Here is a 17,309-nt window from a genome sequence, read left to right as displayed (position 1 = left end):
CTCCACATTCTCAATCCTGCATCCTTCCTGGTTTTCATGTTTTCTGCAACTGGATGTGCATCATTGTGGTCAGGGATCTTGGGTTTCAGATTCCTTAGCACTTGAGTTCCATCTTCTTCGGCAGCTTCAGGCACTGGGGCCTTATTCTTTTCCTCAGCAGAAATGTTTCTAGTGCTTCTCTTGGGCTTCTGAGCTGGAGCAGCTGCCTTGGAAGCAGCTTTGGGCTTAGATGGAGCAGCCCCTGATCTGATTGCATCTCCCATGAGCTTTTGAGCTTTGGGTGTTGGTGCAGCATCCTCTTCATCATCGTCTCTCATAATTGATGATCTGCCAAGCACTCTGGCAGTGGTCTTCTTGACCCTTTCCTTCCTTTTCCTGCCTTCTCCATCTGCCTCTTCAGAAGGCTTGGAGGCTTCAGCAGTGGATGCTTTGGCCTTAGACATGGGGACTCTCTTTGCTGGTGCCTTCTTATGCATCCCTGGCTTGACTGTAGCAGCTGAGCCGTACTCCTTTTTTAGCATCTTTTTCTTGGAGCTGACTTCTTCCTCAACAGCCGCATAATCCTCATCCTCTGAATCTAAGGTCTTCTTCTTTCTTGTTCTGGTGGCTGCCTTTGGCAAGTTACTTGGTGTGCTCCTACTGCCATCATCAGATGAACTGGAGGGACTAGTGCCCTCACTCAGTTGAACCTGCTCCTCAGACTTGTTTTGGCTATCACTTTGGTCAGACATCGTGCAGGCAAACTATCAGCAGACCCTGTGAATGGATTATAGATGAGGTAGAGTAGATGAGCATCACAAAGTACATGAGTTTTGCAAAAATAATTGACTCAAAAACTTAGTTTTAGTTCTTCACAGAAAGCATTTCGGATCTACCGATTTGTAAACTCGGTGATACCGAAGCAGTTTTGGAACCTAAACTAGTGAACTTGGTCAGACCGAGTCACAGTTCGGTGGCAGCAAGACTGCTAGGGTTTCACAGAGAATTGAACTCAGTCACACCGATTTGCAATTTTCGGTCAGACCGAAAACGCGTGTGCTCTGGCCTAAGCCAAAATCGGTGAGACCGATTTCTACAACTCGGTCGGTCCGAGATGAATTCGGCGGAGACCTAACCCTAAATTTTCAAATCAAAACTAGTCTACGGGATGTTTTCGCTGGACAGGTTGATTTCATTCATGGCAAGAATCATGGTAAAGCAATGTGCTAAGAATCGGAGTTAAGGATTAGCACAATGATCAAGTTCGTACCCTAGTTCGACGACGAACTTGCTACGGCGGCAACGGCGGTGAAGATTTCCGTTGACGGCGGCGGAGACCAGCGGCGGTAGGTCGCTGGCGACGAGAGGACGATCCAGAGACCCGAGGAGGCAGAGTAGGTTATGCGCGGGCGAGGAGGTTCGGAATTTTTTTCAAATTTTGGCCCGGCCGTATATATAAACTGACCCTGTCGGTGTGACCGAGTGGGACGACTCGGTGGCAAGAATGCAACTATCCCTGGGTGGTTTTGGTAATTCCTAACAACATATAGCTCATTGAGCTAATACTATTCCAAGATGAATATTTCAGGAAAGCTCAATGGTTGGCATGGCATGAATTAGAGAGTGGACCCTTCAAATTGCTAAGGATAAAAGATTGGCTCAAACTCAAAGCACAAGACTCTACATTTTCTATTTTAGTGATCCAAGATCACATTGAGTCTATAGGAAAAGCCAATACTATTAAGAAGGGATGAGGTGTTGCTTAATGAGGTGCTTGCTCAAAATGCTTAGTGATATGCTCCAAAACCCTCCACTACTTTCTCATATCCACATATGTCCCACACCAAATATCCAACTCGGCCCCACCGATTATTTCTATCCGGCACCACCGAGTCCAGTTAACATAGCCACTGCCAGAAACCCTAGTCTTTTCGGTCTCACCGATAGGGATCTCGGTCTCACCGAGATGGGATTGTAATCTCTCTGTTTCCCTTCGTAACGTTTCGGTCAAACCGAGATGAGCGATCGGTCCCACCGAGATTGCAATGTAAACTCTCTGTTTCCCTTTCGTAACACTTCGGTCCAACCGAGATGAGCGAATCGGTCCCACCGAGTTTACCTGACCAACTCTCTGTTAGTCCATTACCAAAATCGGTCTCACCGAGTTTGTGTAATCGGTCTCACCGAGATTACGTTATGCCCTAACCCTAACGAAATTGGTCCCACCGAGTTGACATGTCGGTCCCACCGAGATTGAAAGTGCAACTATCCCTAGGTGGTTTTGGTAATTCATAACAACATATAGCTCATTGAGCTAATGCTATTCCAAGATGACTATTTCAGGAAAGCTCAATGATTGGCAATGGCATGGATGTGAAATTGGAACCCTCAAAATGCTGAGGACAAAGGATTGGCTCAAGCTCAAAAGCTCAAGACTCTTCATTTTATATTTTAGTGATCCAAGATCACATTGAGTCTTTAGGAAAAGCCAATACTATCAAGGAGGGATGAGGTGTTGCTTAATGAGCCTCTTGCTTCATGTGCTTAGTGATATGCTCCAAAACCCTCAACTACTTTCCCATATCCACATATGACCTAAACCCTAAGCCAAACTCGGTCCTACCGATTCTTTCTATCCGGCGCCACCGAGTTTCACTTGTCATAAGCCACTGCCAAACCCTAGCAATTCGGTTCTACCGATAGGGATCTCGGTCTCACCGAGATGGGATTGCAAACTCTCTGTTTCCCTTTCGTAACTTTTCGGTCTCACCGAAAAAGCGAATCGGTCCCACCGAGATTGCAATGTAAATTCAGTGTTTCCTTTTTGTAACTTTTCGGTCTCACCGAAAGAGAAAATCGGTCCCACCGAGTTTGCCTGACCAACTCTCTGGTTAGCTAATTACCAAAATCGGTCTCACCGAGTTTGTGTAATCGGTCTCAACGAGATTACGTTATGCCCAAACCCTAACCATATCGGTCCTACCGAGTTGCATGTCAGTCCCACCGAAAATCTCTAACGGTCACTAGGTTTACCTTTTCGGTTCGACCGAGTTTGTTGATTCGGTCCCACCGAGATTGGAAAACTGTGTGTAACGGTTGGATTTTGTGTGGAGGCTATATATACCCCTCCACCTCCTCTTCATTCATGAAGAGAGCCATCAGAACACATACACAATTCCAACTCATATGTTCTGAGAGAGAACCACCTACTCATGTGTTGAGACCAAGATATTCCATTCCTACCATATGAATCTTGATCTCTAGCCTTCCCCAAGTTGCTTTCCACTCAAATCTTCTTTCCACAAAATCCAAATCCTATGAGAGAGAGTTGAGTGTTGGGGAGACTATCATTTGAAGCACAAGAGCAAGGAGTTCATCATCAACACACCATTTGTTACTTCTTGGAGAGTGGTGTCTCCTAGATTGGCTAGGTGTTACTTGGGAGCCTCCGACAAGATTGTGGAGTTGAACCAAGGAGTTTGTAAGGGCAAGGAGATCGCCTACTTCGTGAAGATCTACCGCTAGTGAGGCAAGTCCTTCGTGGGCGATGGCCATGGTGGGATAGACAAGGTTGCTTCTTCATGGACCCTTCGTGGGTGGTTGCTTCTTCGTGGACCCTTCGTGGGTGGAGCCCTCCGTGGACTCGCGCAACCATTACCCTTCGTGGGTGGAGCCCTCCGTCGACTCGCGCAACTGTTACCCTTCATGGGTTGAAGTCTCCATCAACGTGGATGTAGGATAGCACCACCTATTCGAACCACGGGAAAAACATCCGTGTCTCCAATTGCGTTTGAATTCTCCAAACCCTTCCCTTTACATTCTTGCAAGTTGCATGCTTTACTTTCCGCTGCCAATATACTCTTTGCATGCTTGCTTGAATTGTGTGATGATTGCTTGATTTGTCCTACAATAGCTAAAATCTGCCAAGAACTAAAATTGGGAAAAGGTTAAGTTTTTATTTGGTCAAGTAGTCTAATCACCCCCCCCCTCTAGACATACTTTCGATCCTACAAAGTCCTTCGTGGGTGACGGCCATGGTGGGATAGACAAGGTTGCTTCTTCGTGGACCCTTCGCGGGTGAAGCCCTCCGTGGACTCGCGCAATCGTTACCCTCGTGGGTTGAAGTCTCCATCAACGTGGATGTACGATAGCACCACCTATCGGAACCACGCCAAAAATCTCCGTGTCAACATTGTGTTTGCTCCCTCAAACTCCTCCCTTTACCTTCATATGCAATTGTTTTACGTTCCGCTGCTCATATACTCTTTGTATGCTTGCATGCTTGCTTGATATGTATTGTGAATGTTTAAACTTGTGGTAATACTCCATATGAACCTAAAGAATTAAAAACTGCAACTTTTCTTGATTAAAGTCTATTCACCCCCCCCCCCCCACCCCTCTCTAGACACCTCTTCTCGATCCTTTCAGCAAGCCATCGGCACCCGTGTCAAACAAGAAACGTGCTGGAGGTCGGAGGGCAGCACCAGCTGTGTATGTCTCTTCTGCAGAAAATAACCTTAATAAAGCAAGAAAAATAAAGGTTTCTGCTGAATAAAGCGCCACAGTGCATTTGTGCCATGCTTTTCACAATCCTTCAAAACTTTTCTAATAAATCCTATAGTTTTCTCCGTTCAGTTTTCTTTTTCTGAAACCCCCAAGTGTGCCATGCTCCCTCCCTCCCTCTCTCTACATCTTCCGCAACCCCGGAGTGCATATGTCGAATTTCTTGAGCTATAAATAAAGATCATTAAGTCTTTATTTCTCCTTTTGCCAGAAACATGAGTATGCACGCTTTACACGCTCACATATTTTTCCCAGAGACACGAGTGAATTCGCATATCCATATGTTTTGGGGAAGGGAGACGGCTTTGCCTCAGTTGCTGCAAGAATTAGACCATTTCCTTGCGTTTCTGGCTTTCTGCACAAATCAGGCAGAAATTCAGTTTTACCAAGAAAGTATCAATGGCTCAACTATCGACGTTGCTGAGCTCAGGAATTCCCATATGCTCCCAGAGAGCAGAAACCCTTCGTTTCAAAGGGTGGAGGGCACACAGAGTGTACTTCCCCAGGACTGCAAATGTCCAAGTGCAAAGAATTACTACGAAAACCTTGTGGTTTTCCAGGATTACAAGTTTTACAGCACAAACTACAAGCTCTTTTCGCGTTTGCTTCCTGTCGTAGCTTGTCTAGTGTGGATGCTTAGGTTTTCATTAATGAAAATCGGAAGGGGGAAGCCCTTCTTTTATCAAAAAAAAAAAAAACTACAGGCTCTACAAAAAGGTCGTAGTATAATTTGCCCCGGATTCGATGCTCTCCTTCAGCCCCATTCGATGAGAGGACAAATAGGTTTAGTTTTTTACATAGTATTACAGTGGTTAGTGGTTGTATTTAGTTGTATAATCTACTTATGCACCATTGGAATGCACCTCATCTGAAGCTCGGCCGAGATTTTTGTGGCATTGCTGTTAACTACCACAAGCTTCAGGTTCTTGCCTCTAGAGAGCTCTCGATTTCTGCACTTCGAATCAGTGGGGTGCTTCTGCTCGTCGAGGTCCATGGCCTCAGGATTGCTCGGGGCTCTCGGAAACAAAACCGGATTCTTCTGCGAGGACTGAGAGTTCCTGGTCGCCGCTCAGGAGCTGAGTGGAAGGAAGGTACATAGTCAGTTCGTGAACACATAGGAAGCATAGTGCTTTCATCATCTTAGGAAGCATGGGCAAGCCATGACGTAGTGTAGTGACCGACAACATCATATGTGGAAAACTAAAGCTAGATGCGTGCAACTGCGAAGTAAAACAGAGGATGTCATCTTTGGATAAGCTGCAGATTCAGTGTGTGCCCAATACTGGCAGAAATGCACATGTGCACCGAGAACTTAAATCGTGCCTCAACATAAAACGCTGAATGGGTGTCATCATGAACTTGAACTTTAATGGAAACATCCAAGTTATGGGGAGTACCTTCCCGTTGATGACCCATGTTGGAAAACCTTCCAGACCAGTGGCTACACATTCGTTGGCCATTTTCTTCCCCTTACCGGCTCCATTAGGGAAGCATTCCACATAATCCAGAATTTCCATAGCTTCACGACCAAACAACTGCATGACCATATATGCTAAGAATTATAAAGTAGGTCTTGATTGATTTTGCTCTACTTCATTTTTGGAGATCTAGCACAGCAACAATCAGGTCCTGTGGTAGTAACTATTAAAAGCTGTTGATTCAAGGAAGATGAAAGAACTCGTACTTGTTTTTGGTCATTGCAGTGAGTACACCAGAATGCTCCATACATCTTAGCACCTATAGAATGTAGATGTCTTGCCAGTGAAATAGCAAAAGGGGTTGATTCTGATGTTACCTCTGTTTTGTATGGTTCTAATACGAAATCACCTGTGCTGCATAAAATGAAGGAAAAAGGAAAGTCTATTAGTCACTTGTGATGATCTTAAAGGAAACGAACCATGTAGACTAAAATTCACATTGACCTCAAATCAAAATGGCTGGTTCCTAAGTAAAAAAGGAAAAGTAAAATGGTTGTCTGGAAGAGAAAATCACTATGGGATATGAAACATACAACCATAATAGAGAGTAAAATGTAACGTTTTGCTGCACGTTCGATGAAACTTCAAGTAAATGGCAAAAAAAGACGCCTTATAATTTGTATTTCCGCTGAGGCAATCCCATCATTCAACGTTTATAACCAATGTGAGAGGAAGTCTCACCCCTTTAACTGAGTAGTAGCTGAACTGTATGAGTTTGTTAAAGCAAGAGCAACAATGACAGCTACAGCTAATTGAAGACCAACAAACTTCTGGATACGTGCCAAGCCAATGTCCTGCAACAATTCCGTGGAGCACAAGGTTAGTTGGATGGGCTACTTGATTATCAAAAGGTCTAAATGAAGAAGAGGAACACACTGATATGTTTAAGAAAAGCACACACCTTTAGTCTGATGAAAAATAATGTGAAGGAGATAAATGCTGATGATAGGCAGTATAAGCAAGACGTCCCGACAAATTTGGTGTTCAGGATGAAAAGAAAATAAGCGCTCGCAGTCGCCAGTGAAGTAGCAAGCAGAAGCAAGGTTAGGCGGATATCCAAGTCATCGAGTCCAGGGAGTAACTCCTCTCCGTTTTCTTGCAGAGAAAGTGCAGTCACCACACCATATGTCACCATACCAACTAATGGAAGAGGGATCCCTACAGAATTAAGACAGACCAATTGTTACCTATGAGCATCCATAGCACTGTATTATGTGAAAGTGTATCTTAGCACACACACCACGGCAGAATGATAAAAGGGAAATTCATACATAGTTGTATAAATTCTGAATCTGCAACCATGCGCAACATTTGAAATACAATGGGCACCGGATCTCGAATGTCGCTAAGTTATCAACATACAATCCTACCTACATACTGACAATGCAAGCATAATGAAAGCAGTACAATTTTCAGAACTAGCCCTCAATCCCATGAGCAGTGGGGCTGTGGGCGAGGAAATTACCGAAGACGACGGAGTAGTCGCTGTCGAGCACGTCGCCGCAGCCTCCCCCGGAGACGGGGCAGAAGGCCTCGGAGCCCGTGAGCTTGAGGTAGCTGAGGTAGCCGGTCTCCAGGAGCCCCAGCCCCGCGACGCCCGCGGTCCAGGCGCTGGTGGAGACGCCCCACAGGGACGAAGGCAATTCCGGCGGGGAGGGAAGCGGCGCGGGGGTCTCCTGCTGCTGCGGGGAAGGAGGCTCGGCGCAGCACCTGAACCGCGCGGCTCTCTGCGTGGACCACGGAATCAGAGGACGCGGCGAGGGCGCTCGAAAGTGCGGCTGGTGGGTGTGTCTATACCTTGACACGCGGCGGGGAGGAGGAAGTGGCGGTGGAGACGGCGCGGCGGGCAGCGGGCGAGAGGAGGGAGACGGAGAGAGCTGCCGAGATGGTCGCCATGGCCGGAGACGGAGGTGAGTGGTGAGAGCTCGCCTGACCTCTCAGCTCTCACGACTGTTCTGTGGGCCACACTTCTCAGCTGAGCTTGCTTACTGGACCTTGCATTTGATCCATACACTAATGGAAAGAAGGCTGGGCCCATCAAATAACACTGTTTTTTTTCTTTTAAATTTCCATTTCAACCTTGCTATGGGATGATGGCGGGAATTCTCACCGCAGAAGAAAATACTGAAATCCAGAGAACAAGAAAGTGGGAGAATAATCCAACCATGGTGGAGAAAAGACATTCTCCCATGCATGGTATATACCTTGCATCTATCAGCCACTCACTCTCTTTAAGATTCGGATCCATGCATGCATGTTTTCATTGTACTGTTTAGTAAACCACAATTTATGACCCTGTCAACCTGTCACTTTTTCTCCATGTGCAGACAACTTTTTTCTATAGTAACCTGCAATATCTCTCCTCTCACCCCCGAAGTAAATATCAACAGTACTACACTCACTCATGCCTTATTTTTATATGAGAGTATGATTCTAAAATTTAAATTTATTTTATCTTTTGAACCATTAGTTTGATTTACGATACATTTGCTTATTTGTGTTCCTTTTGAAGGGAACTTGAAAATAAGATCACTGTTGAATATATTTTGACAAGTTTTAAAATTCGAATCTGAAACATGGCGAGACCTTACGAAACTGTAAAAAAAACTATGTACCAAGTTTCATCAAGTTTTCTATAGATCAATTTGATGAGCACAAAAACTCATGGTACATAGATAAGTTTTCTACAAGTCTTGTTTAAAATATATCATCGGTATGAAAACATTTGTCTAAATAGAATATAAAAGAAACTTTTATTTCAGAAGATATCAAGGGATTACAAAAAGGCTGACACACAAACTGACCATATGACAGAAGTGAGACGTACAGCAGGTGATTAGTACACTAGTATGATAGCTTTCCCACCTTGTAGACAATGCACGGTATGTACTGTGCATGATAGAAAATGCACTCTCAACCATGGTGTTCATATACTACTACAAAACTACAAATCCTAGAGTCATGCACACGCATGTTCTCACTTTCTTTTCTTTTTTTCAGGCGTCTTTTATCGACTCATACTGTAGCATCGAGTGATATAATTATAATGAATACACATCCAACCTCTGCATAGTTAGAATGAGCATAGTCAACGCAAAGATCATGACTATTGCATCTTGGCGAAGATCTTGTCAAGGTGGAACAGGTGCTTGCGTACGCGGTACACGTGCAGCGTGTACATGGCCGCAGCGCAGGTCACCAGCAAGAAGGAGAGCGCGATGAGCTCGCCGAAATCCTGTAATAATTTGGTTGCACACGGAGATCATCATCACCATTCACCAAAGTCATACTCGTCTCGCCGTTTGGCAACACAACTGACCGAAACAAAAGACACGAGTGAACCGCGTGCGTACCCTGGGGTCAGAGATGATGATGCCCATGACGTAGGTGAGCAGGTCGAACACGGACTGCAGCGAGCTCTGGACGCCTCCGACGGCGCACCGGTCCGCGTCGGGCACGCCGTCCTGCATCAGCTGCGTGACGGCCAGGTCGAACATCCAGAGGCCGAGGCGCGAGGCGGCGACGCCGGCCATGAGCACCCACGCCGACGCCACGCGGCCGCCCACCCAGACGGAGCCGACGCAGAGCAGCAGGCAGCACCACTGCGTCCAGATGGACCAGAGCCCCGTCCGGAGCGTGGACAGCCGCGCGTGCGCGGCCGGGTACACCACCGTCGCCGCGATGCCCACCATGGCGCTGAACCCCCGGGCCAGGCTGGTCACGTACGCCGGGATGCCCTCCCAGTCCAGCGTCGCCGTCATCAGCGTGCCAAAGCTGCAGCAGCAACGGAAACAAGATCAAGGTCCAATAAATTGTACCAAGTTATTGCTGAATCCGTGCATCAAATTGGGTAAAAAAAACTCATCATGCAGCTTAATGAATTGCCTTAGCACGGAGAAGTAGAGTATGGCGAGAGCAACACCCGGCAGCACCACCTCCTGCCTCGCGTACACGGCCCAGGACTCCCAGCAGGGCAGGACGGAGAGCCGCGCCGTCAGTCTCTCGCTCCAATCTGACGACGCGTCCTGGGAGTAACCCTGCACCGCCTCGTCGGCCTCCGGCGCCGAGGCCGCCGCGTCCCTTGCCAGGCTGTTGGCGCCGAGAGCGGGCACGCTGTTGTACACCGACACGAAGAGCCAGTACACCAGCCACGCCGAGGCGACGTTCCACAGCGCCAGCGCCACCGCAGAGGCCTGCGTGGACACGAAGCTGATCACGAACCCCGACAGCACCGGCGCCAGAAGCTTGCAGCTCAGGTCGATCCTCCGGATCGCCGAGTTGGTTCGGGTCAGCACCGCCGGCGGATGCCCGCCGCACATCACCACCACCCTGCATGCATCGTCGCGGCCATCAAGTTCTAACAACAACACGTACGTACAACTAATACAGTTAGGCCCTCTTTGATTCATAAAATTCTCAAAACGCGGGAATAAGAAAAATAAAGAATTGAAATAGCATGCCCACTTGAATCTCATAGGATTAGCACAGAGTGTTTGATGACATAGGAAAAACAAAAAAAGTGAGAAAAGAGATTTGAGTGAATGCTAGATTTCCAATGAAATGTAGTACACATGATTCCGTAGGAGAAATTCCTATATGATTCAATCTTATGAATCAAACGACCAATGAAGGAAAAATTTCTAAGGATTCTAACCCTTCAAAAATTCTATGAAATTCTTTTGAATCAAAGCCCTTAGTTAAGTTGTGGGTGTCGAACGGAATTGTGTACCATTCTCTCTCGATCAGTATGGTTCCGGCGAGAGTCGAGAGCGCCGCGAGCGCGCCTGACACGTTGGTGACCACGACTAGAGCCACGAAGACGGGGAAGCTCGTCACTTTCAGGTCATCGTAGACCAGCAGCGCGGTTACCGAGACTCCAGCAACGATGAAGGATAAGCTTTGAACTAGCAGCCACAGGCCCAAAACCTGCATTTTGCCATGTATATTAAGACACTGGCGACTGCTAATCATGATTAAGAAATTCCTCTTCGTCAGCCCATCCTTACTGCTCATCCAAGACAGTTCTGTAAAACATTCACATATATATGAGGTATATCAGAGTCACATTTTTACATAATTAGTTTATATCCAAGATGGTTGTTTCATAATACCATTGTTATGATAAGTAATATATTCGAGACAGTTTTTACAATGTGGAGGACTAACTTGTACTCCCTCCATCTCAAATTATTTATCTTAAATTTTTTATTAAGAGGGTGTTTGAATCCAAGAGACTTATTTTAGAGGGTGCTTGGATACGTTTTAGTCTCATGACTAAAAGTAGTGGGACTAAAACTTGCTAGCCTTATCCATGCTTGAATCCAAATACTAAAGAGACTAAAATTAAGTTAATGAGCATTTATTATTCTCCAAAGCCTCCAATCCAGAACTCGCATGTGTTAAAGGAGAGAAGTTAAATGAGGAGAAAGATGACTAATCCACATTTTAGTAGGGGTATCCCTGACTAAAAATTTTTAGTCTCAAGACTAGTTTTAGCCTCTCTTTAGTCAGGGGTGCTTGGAACTTTAGCCTCTTAAAGAGACTATTTTTAGTCTTTTTAGTATTTGGATCCAAGCATGAGTAAAGCTAGCAAGTTTTAGTCCCACTACTTTTAGTCATGAGACTAAAACGTATCCAAGCACCCTCTAACATAGTTTACATGAAACCTAACATTCTCAATTATTTAGTAATCCCTATTCATGATTGATTTATTACTTGGTTATTAAATATAGTTATTGGGGGCATGACATACATGGGTTATTTGATAAGATGATGATTATGTTGGGGTATTGATATTGTACCGAGCTGCTCTTGCAAGTATATTGTTGTGGTAAACATTGCATAGCTTGGTGCTTGTGGATTTCATGATATGGTTCAGATTTCCTGCATGCACACAAGGTGTTTGCTGAAATGCATATCAACAAATAGCTCGTTGTTTTGATCGTTTCCGCTGCAATCTACGCTCACATGGGCTGATTCTACGAGGTCCCCCAAAAAAATCGCGTTTACGAGATCTGTTGGGGTAGTTTCTTTTTTCTTGTTTGCCGAAATCCCCTTAAAACAGCTTTTTACACGGGAAAGAGAACTTGTTGAGATGCCCTGTTTCTAGTCATAGGTTCAATGAGCAATTTCTCGTGATCTTCTGGAAACAGAGAGTGAAAGAGAGCGTTGAACAACCTGGAGGTACGTGAGGCTGTCGACGAGGGTGCCGACCATGGGGCCGAAGACGGCGACGGAGGCGGACTCGACGACGCCGTAGACGGCGGCGAAGAGCAGCGAGCCCGGCCAGACGCGGATCATGTACAGCCCCACCGAGAACTCCCACATGCTGCGACGCGACGCGAATGCGATCGAATGAGGGTGGGATGGGATTAATCGCCGAACCGATAAGGGAAAGGCCCGTAGTACGTACCGTGCGCCCCATCTGGCGAGGAAGTGACCGGCGTAGAGGCGGCGGAGGAGGGCCGCGTCCAGGCCGCCGCCGCCGACGCCGTCGAGGAGAGGCACCAGATGGCCGCCGCTCCCCGTCTCCGCCAGGGCCTCCATCTATCTACCGAAGCACGGCGGACGGGGCGGGTTCGCCGGAGAATGGCTGGGGATGGGGGGAGCGATCGAGCGGGGTTTTGTTTTTTTGTGGGGTTTGGGGGAGGGCGAGAGTTTGACTTTGACACGGTAGCCAGATGGGCTTTTCTAGGCCTTTGTAGAAGAAATTGCTTCAGACAGAGAGCATGGCACTGGAACACTTTATGGATGTCAGACATGGCCGTATACTAATGTAGTGTCAAAAACGCTCTTATATTATGGATACCAACCAAAATATATACTGATAATAATTCAAATCATCATTTCAAGTCCTTTTCTAAAAAAACATCATTTCAAGTGATCACGTCATGGAGGAACCAATGGTCAACTCCCCCTGGAACTCATGCAGGATAGGGGGGGACAAGAAAGTGGGAGAATAATAATCCAAACATGGTACAGTTCCTGGGTTTCCAGATGCAGAATCACAAAGCATACAGTCATGCATAAGCAATTTTTTTTATTTTCTTTGTGTGTGTGTATACAGACCTGGATGGCATTAAAATCACAAAATATCTGAGGAACACTAGGAATATAAACCAAATGATGGCTTGGAATTTGGACTTCCAAATGTATGTGCCACCAGAACATTCTTTGGCATGTGGTTCCGGTGAAGGGTGGCATTTCCTTTTTGGTCTTCCATGTACAGGTTTCAGGTAATACAGCTATATCCTGCAGTTCGCCGCTGTAGAATTATGCAGAAAGATGCAAGTTAGTGAACAAGGGCGGTAAAACCTTCCATCCGTCTTTGAGGAATATATAAGGTTGTCTAGACTCTGACGAGCATGAGATATAAGCAGTTCGGTAGATAGAGGGGGGCGGAAACTCACTGCAGTAGACGAACTGGTTGAAATCCAATGTCACTTTCCCTTGCTTGGTTGTGTCAAATGAGCTGAACAAGTTACTGGAAAGCAAGAAAATGTTTCATCAGTAATTGGGAGTAAAATTTAGCACATGGCACTTTGGGAGAGACAAATCACGGAACACAATTCTGCAAAATGTTCCTTGTTATTCAAATGTAAATCAAGTAACCACAGACCAGTCTACAATTAGGTTTTAGTTGCAAAGTAGAAGATGTCCAACAGCTGTGTACTGTGAAACATTGAAAAGCACGTCGGAAACATGTTGTGCGTACCGAGCTGACTGCACAAAGATGCAGATCGATATGAACTCATCCAAACGAACCATCCCCTTCTTGCTCTTGTCGAAGCTCTGAGAATAGACAGGTATGAAATTAGCTAAACAAAATGAAGTAAAGAATAAGTAACTAGGAAATGGATATGATCGGACGAATGAAGTAAAGAATGCTGAAGTAGCATTTTCTCAAGTTCTGTCATACTGCAAGTATTTTTTTACAGGGATATACTGCATATTCTTCATTTTATATTCACTGTTGACTTCAGTTTCCACCTACATTTTCTCAGTTGCATGACCCATTTCAAGCTCAAATATGAAAACCCATGATCATATAACTCATCTTAGTACTTCAACGACCAACACTGGTTTTCTGAACAGCAACAACGGGCGATCGACGAACACTAGTTTTACACCTAGATGCTCCAATTTGCAAGAAAAGGCATCTTAGGATAAATAACATCTCAAGTTTTAAATTTGGACAGGTTCACCCTTCAAATGTATCACTGCAATAGTTAATCACAAGCTCATGATGCGTTCTGGGAGAGCCTCTAAAGCTAGACATGAATAATCCTAGGATAAACCATGCAGTAGCAGTGAAAGTGAAGTACCTCACAGACAGTGTAGAAGGCAGGTGAATCCAACGAGAAACCGAGTTTGATTAATGCCTGTATAGAACATGGAGGGAATTAAAAAAAAAATCCATGTAATGTTGCTCATATGGGACACAGTTGACAGTACATCTCAAAACTAGAGAAATTAACATATCACCTCATACACATCCTCAAGGCTGAGAAATCCACGACCCCTGAAATTAAGGAGAGGATAAGAAAAGTACAAGAATGATATCTGAAAACACACGCACAAACAAACTGAACACCTAAAGTCAAGAAAAATACAAACTGTAACAAAGTTTAGGGTGGCATTTGAACAATTTATGAATGCCGCACATGGCTACAAACTCATGAGACGTGATACCTTTCTAGGGTGGAGAAGACACCCTGCACCTGCAAATTGAAAAGGAGCAGTGCATATAAACGATCAAGTCAAACAGGAAGCATGGAAATAGGAATGCATTACAGTGAAGCTCACTCCTCTCAAATGTAGTGTAACATATATTATACAGAATAGCAGGCCAATTTACTTAACAATTCATTTAACCAAACTTCAAATGCCATGGTCACAATACTATCAATTTTTCAACAAGGAAAAACAAATGTGCATGCCAGTGACTAATCCTGAATGCCGAGCAGATCGAAATGGAAACCCCACATACTCCCTCCTTCCATCTATATAGGGCCTAATGTGTTTTTCAAGACCGCCTTTGACTATTCATAAGACTAATAATACATGAAATGTATAATGTGAAAATTATATCATTGGAAGCTCCTTTCACGTACGAATTTGACTGTATGCTTTGTGTAACTTGCATGTCATATATTATCACTATAACACTTGGTCAAAGTTAGCCTCGAAAAATGATTAGGCCCTATATAGATGGAAGGAGGGAGTACCTTCTGAAGGAACTTGTTAAGAGCCAAAAACTCTGCAAAGTACAAAGGGATACAGCAAGCGAGGTCAAAATCAGATCATCTTTCCAAGTGATCACAGCATGTAGTCAATGGTCAACTTTCCCTAGAGTAGCAGAGTTCATGCGGATATGAGCGGCTAACCTTCGAAGCTCATGGTGCCGTTCCGATCGAAGTCATACATCCTGCACAGTACAGTACAAACATCATTGACCCTCCCAATCCCCAAATGAGCTCGAGTCATCGGATAAATTAGACAGAGCGCACAAGCTGAAAGCCCCGGCGGCCAGAGGAGGTGGAGGAGGACCTGGTCATCTGCTGCACGACGGAGAGGGGGAAGTCGAGGTTGCCCACGGCGAGCGCGCTCTGGCGGGAGGAGAGCGGATTTCCGGGTTAGTGGTCGAATTCTGGTCGCCGGCACTTCCGAGTAGGGGGGCGAGGGGATAAGGAGAACCTGGAGCTGAGGAGCCGTGATGTTGCCGGTGCCGGCGGCGTCGACGCGGTCGAACCACTCCCGGAGCACCACCGCGTTCTCCATCTCCGCCTCTCCGGCGACGGACCAGAGCGTTTCCGTGGGGTGGGGCCGTGGGGGGAGGGAGGTGGGAAGCTGGCAGGTTTACGTCTTCGTTAATTTCCGCCTTCGAACCTAGAATACGCAATGCGCGTACATGTACTCCCTCGCTAAATTTGCTTAATAATAACTAGCAAAAGGCACGTGCGTTGCAATGGGTGAACAACAAAAACTCACGAAAATTATAATGTCCGACATAAAATGCACTCGTATGAACCGAAATCAGCAGCGCTCGGAGATTATTTTGTCAACACAAACAGATGAGGTTACAATGGGTACGAATGGTTGAAAATTTTAATCAAGAAAATAAAAGAAGAAAAAAATATGGAACAAAAACCATCAATCCTGTGCATGTATCCAACTTCGTCGAGACGAAAAGGAAATGTAGAATCAAGCCCGTCAATCGTGTGCAATTGTGCATGTAGATACGGAGAAGCAAACAGATGCATGCAACGGCCATAATCAAGCATTTAATCCTTTTGTAGCTTTCTCGCTAAAAAAAATCCTTTTTCTAGCTAATTCCTCCTAAGTTAGTTAACTTCTTTCTTTAATCTCGTTTTTTGCATGGCGAGAATCAAGCCTTGAGTCTCCAGCCCGCGCTTGGGCACCAGCCGTCTCACACACAGGCAACGCGTGTCGTTTGGCCGCTCTTCCCTCCGACCTTTTATCTTCTCAGCCCCCTCCTCTCATCCTCTCGTCTCTTCCCCACACCTTTCTTCTCCCCATCCCCGATTCCCTTCTTTTCTCAGCACCCGATCCATCGTGCACGCCGCCCGCTACCGGAGCTCCAACGCGCCTCTCCTCCTCCCTCGTTTCTCTCTCCTCTGCCTCTCAGTTCTTTCACTTTTCCCTTGTCCATGAGCAGGAGCACACAAGGAGCCTCGCCGCTGCTGCCACCACCACCACGGCTGTCTTCACGCCACCGCCACCTCCGAGTTCGCCAGCCGCCGCTCAGATCTGCGGGATCCATGTCCCCAGGCCGCCGGTGTCCGTCCTCCGTCCCGGATCTGGCTTGTCCACGCCCTTCGGCCTCCCCTGCGACCAGCGCCGGCACCCTCCCCACTGCCTCGTCTACATGCGTGAGGACAACGATGACAGCGCCACCATCGACCGTCTGGGCCGTCCCTTGGCCTTGCTCGCGTGGGCCGCCGCGTGGGCAAGCCAGTCGTCGCCGGCGGGAGCGACAGTGAACGGGACTACTCTTTGCATTCACTCTATCCCGTCTGCATCTCTGTTTTCCTCACCGGACTGACGTTGAATAATACCAAATTACAGGGTGTTATTTGCATAAGCGAAACGTTTTCTCCTATAATCCACTTAAAATAGGATGGCGGGTTTAATTACTGAAAACACAAGGGCTTTTTTGAAAAAATGTGTGACGTACGACCAGAAACAATGCGTGGTTTATTATTATTAGGGGAAGATATCAAGATTCATAATATAAAATTGATAAAAGATTTTGCAACAAAGGTCTTG

General features: G+C 46.1%; 3 protein-coding genes across 4 annotated transcripts; all 3 read right to left on the bottom strand.

The window, feature by feature from the left end:
* Positions 1–5,059: 5,059 nt before the first annotated feature.
* LTO1 (NAD(P)H dehydrogenase (quinone)s) lies at positions 5,060–8,011 on the bottom strand. The gene is made up of 7 exons (XM_048676682.2): positions 7,818–8,011; positions 7,486–7,747; positions 6,922–7,178; positions 6,702–6,814; positions 6,227–6,374; positions 5,940–6,077; positions 5,060–5,618 (listed from the first exon to the last, which is right to left on the bottom strand). The coding sequence occupies exons 1-7, from the start codon at positions 7,914–7,916 to the stop codon at positions 5,541–5,543; spliced, it is 1,095 nt and encodes a 364-aa protein (XP_048532639.2). The 5' UTR covers positions 7,917–8,011; the 3' UTR covers positions 5,060–5,540.
* A 797-nt stretch (positions 8,012–8,808) lies between these two features.
* On the bottom strand, positions 8,809–12,870 carry LOC125511334 (solute carrier family 40 member 1). 2 transcript variants are annotated; one of them, XM_087522203.1, is made up of 6 exons: positions 12,433–12,870; positions 12,198–12,348; positions 10,750–11,044; positions 9,906–10,349; positions 9,374–9,794; positions 8,809–9,255 (listed from the first exon to the last, which is right to left on the bottom strand). In XM_087522203.1, the coding sequence occupies exons 1-6, from the start codon at positions 12,442–12,444 to the stop codon at positions 9,127–9,129; spliced, it is 1,452 nt and encodes a 483-aa protein (XP_087378329.1). In that variant the 5' UTR covers positions 12,445–12,870; the 3' UTR covers positions 8,809–9,126. The 2 variants fall into 2 exon arrangements, with proteins under 2 accessions (XP_087378329.1, XP_048532637.2); XM_048676680.2 differs by having other exon boundaries at positions 10,750–10,946.
* Positions 12,871–13,021: 151 nt separating this feature from the next.
* On the bottom strand, positions 13,022–15,880 carry LOC125511335 (uncharacterized). Its single transcript, XM_048676681.2, has 10 exons — positions 15,717–15,880; positions 15,570–15,628; positions 15,407–15,447; positions 15,248–15,279; positions 14,712–14,740; positions 14,505–14,541; positions 14,345–14,401; positions 13,735–13,811; positions 13,430–13,503; positions 13,022–13,284 (listed from the first exon to the last, which is right to left on the bottom strand). The coding sequence occupies exons 1-10, from the start codon at positions 15,798–15,800 to the stop codon at positions 13,265–13,267; spliced, it is 510 nt and encodes a 169-aa protein (XP_048532638.1). The 5' UTR covers positions 15,801–15,880; the 3' UTR covers positions 13,022–13,264.
* Positions 15,881–17,309: the final 1,429 nt, after the last annotated feature.

The sequence above is a fragment of the Triticum urartu genome, chromosome 5A (genome assembly GCF_056163025.1).
Source record: "Triticum urartu cultivar PI428250 chromosome 5A, HENAU_Tu73, whole genome shotgun sequence".
In the NCBI taxonomy this organism is placed as follows: Eukaryota; Viridiplantae; Streptophyta; class Magnoliopsida; order Poales; family Poaceae; genus Triticum; species Triticum urartu.
This window is presented reverse-complemented; position numbering and strand designations above follow the sequence as displayed.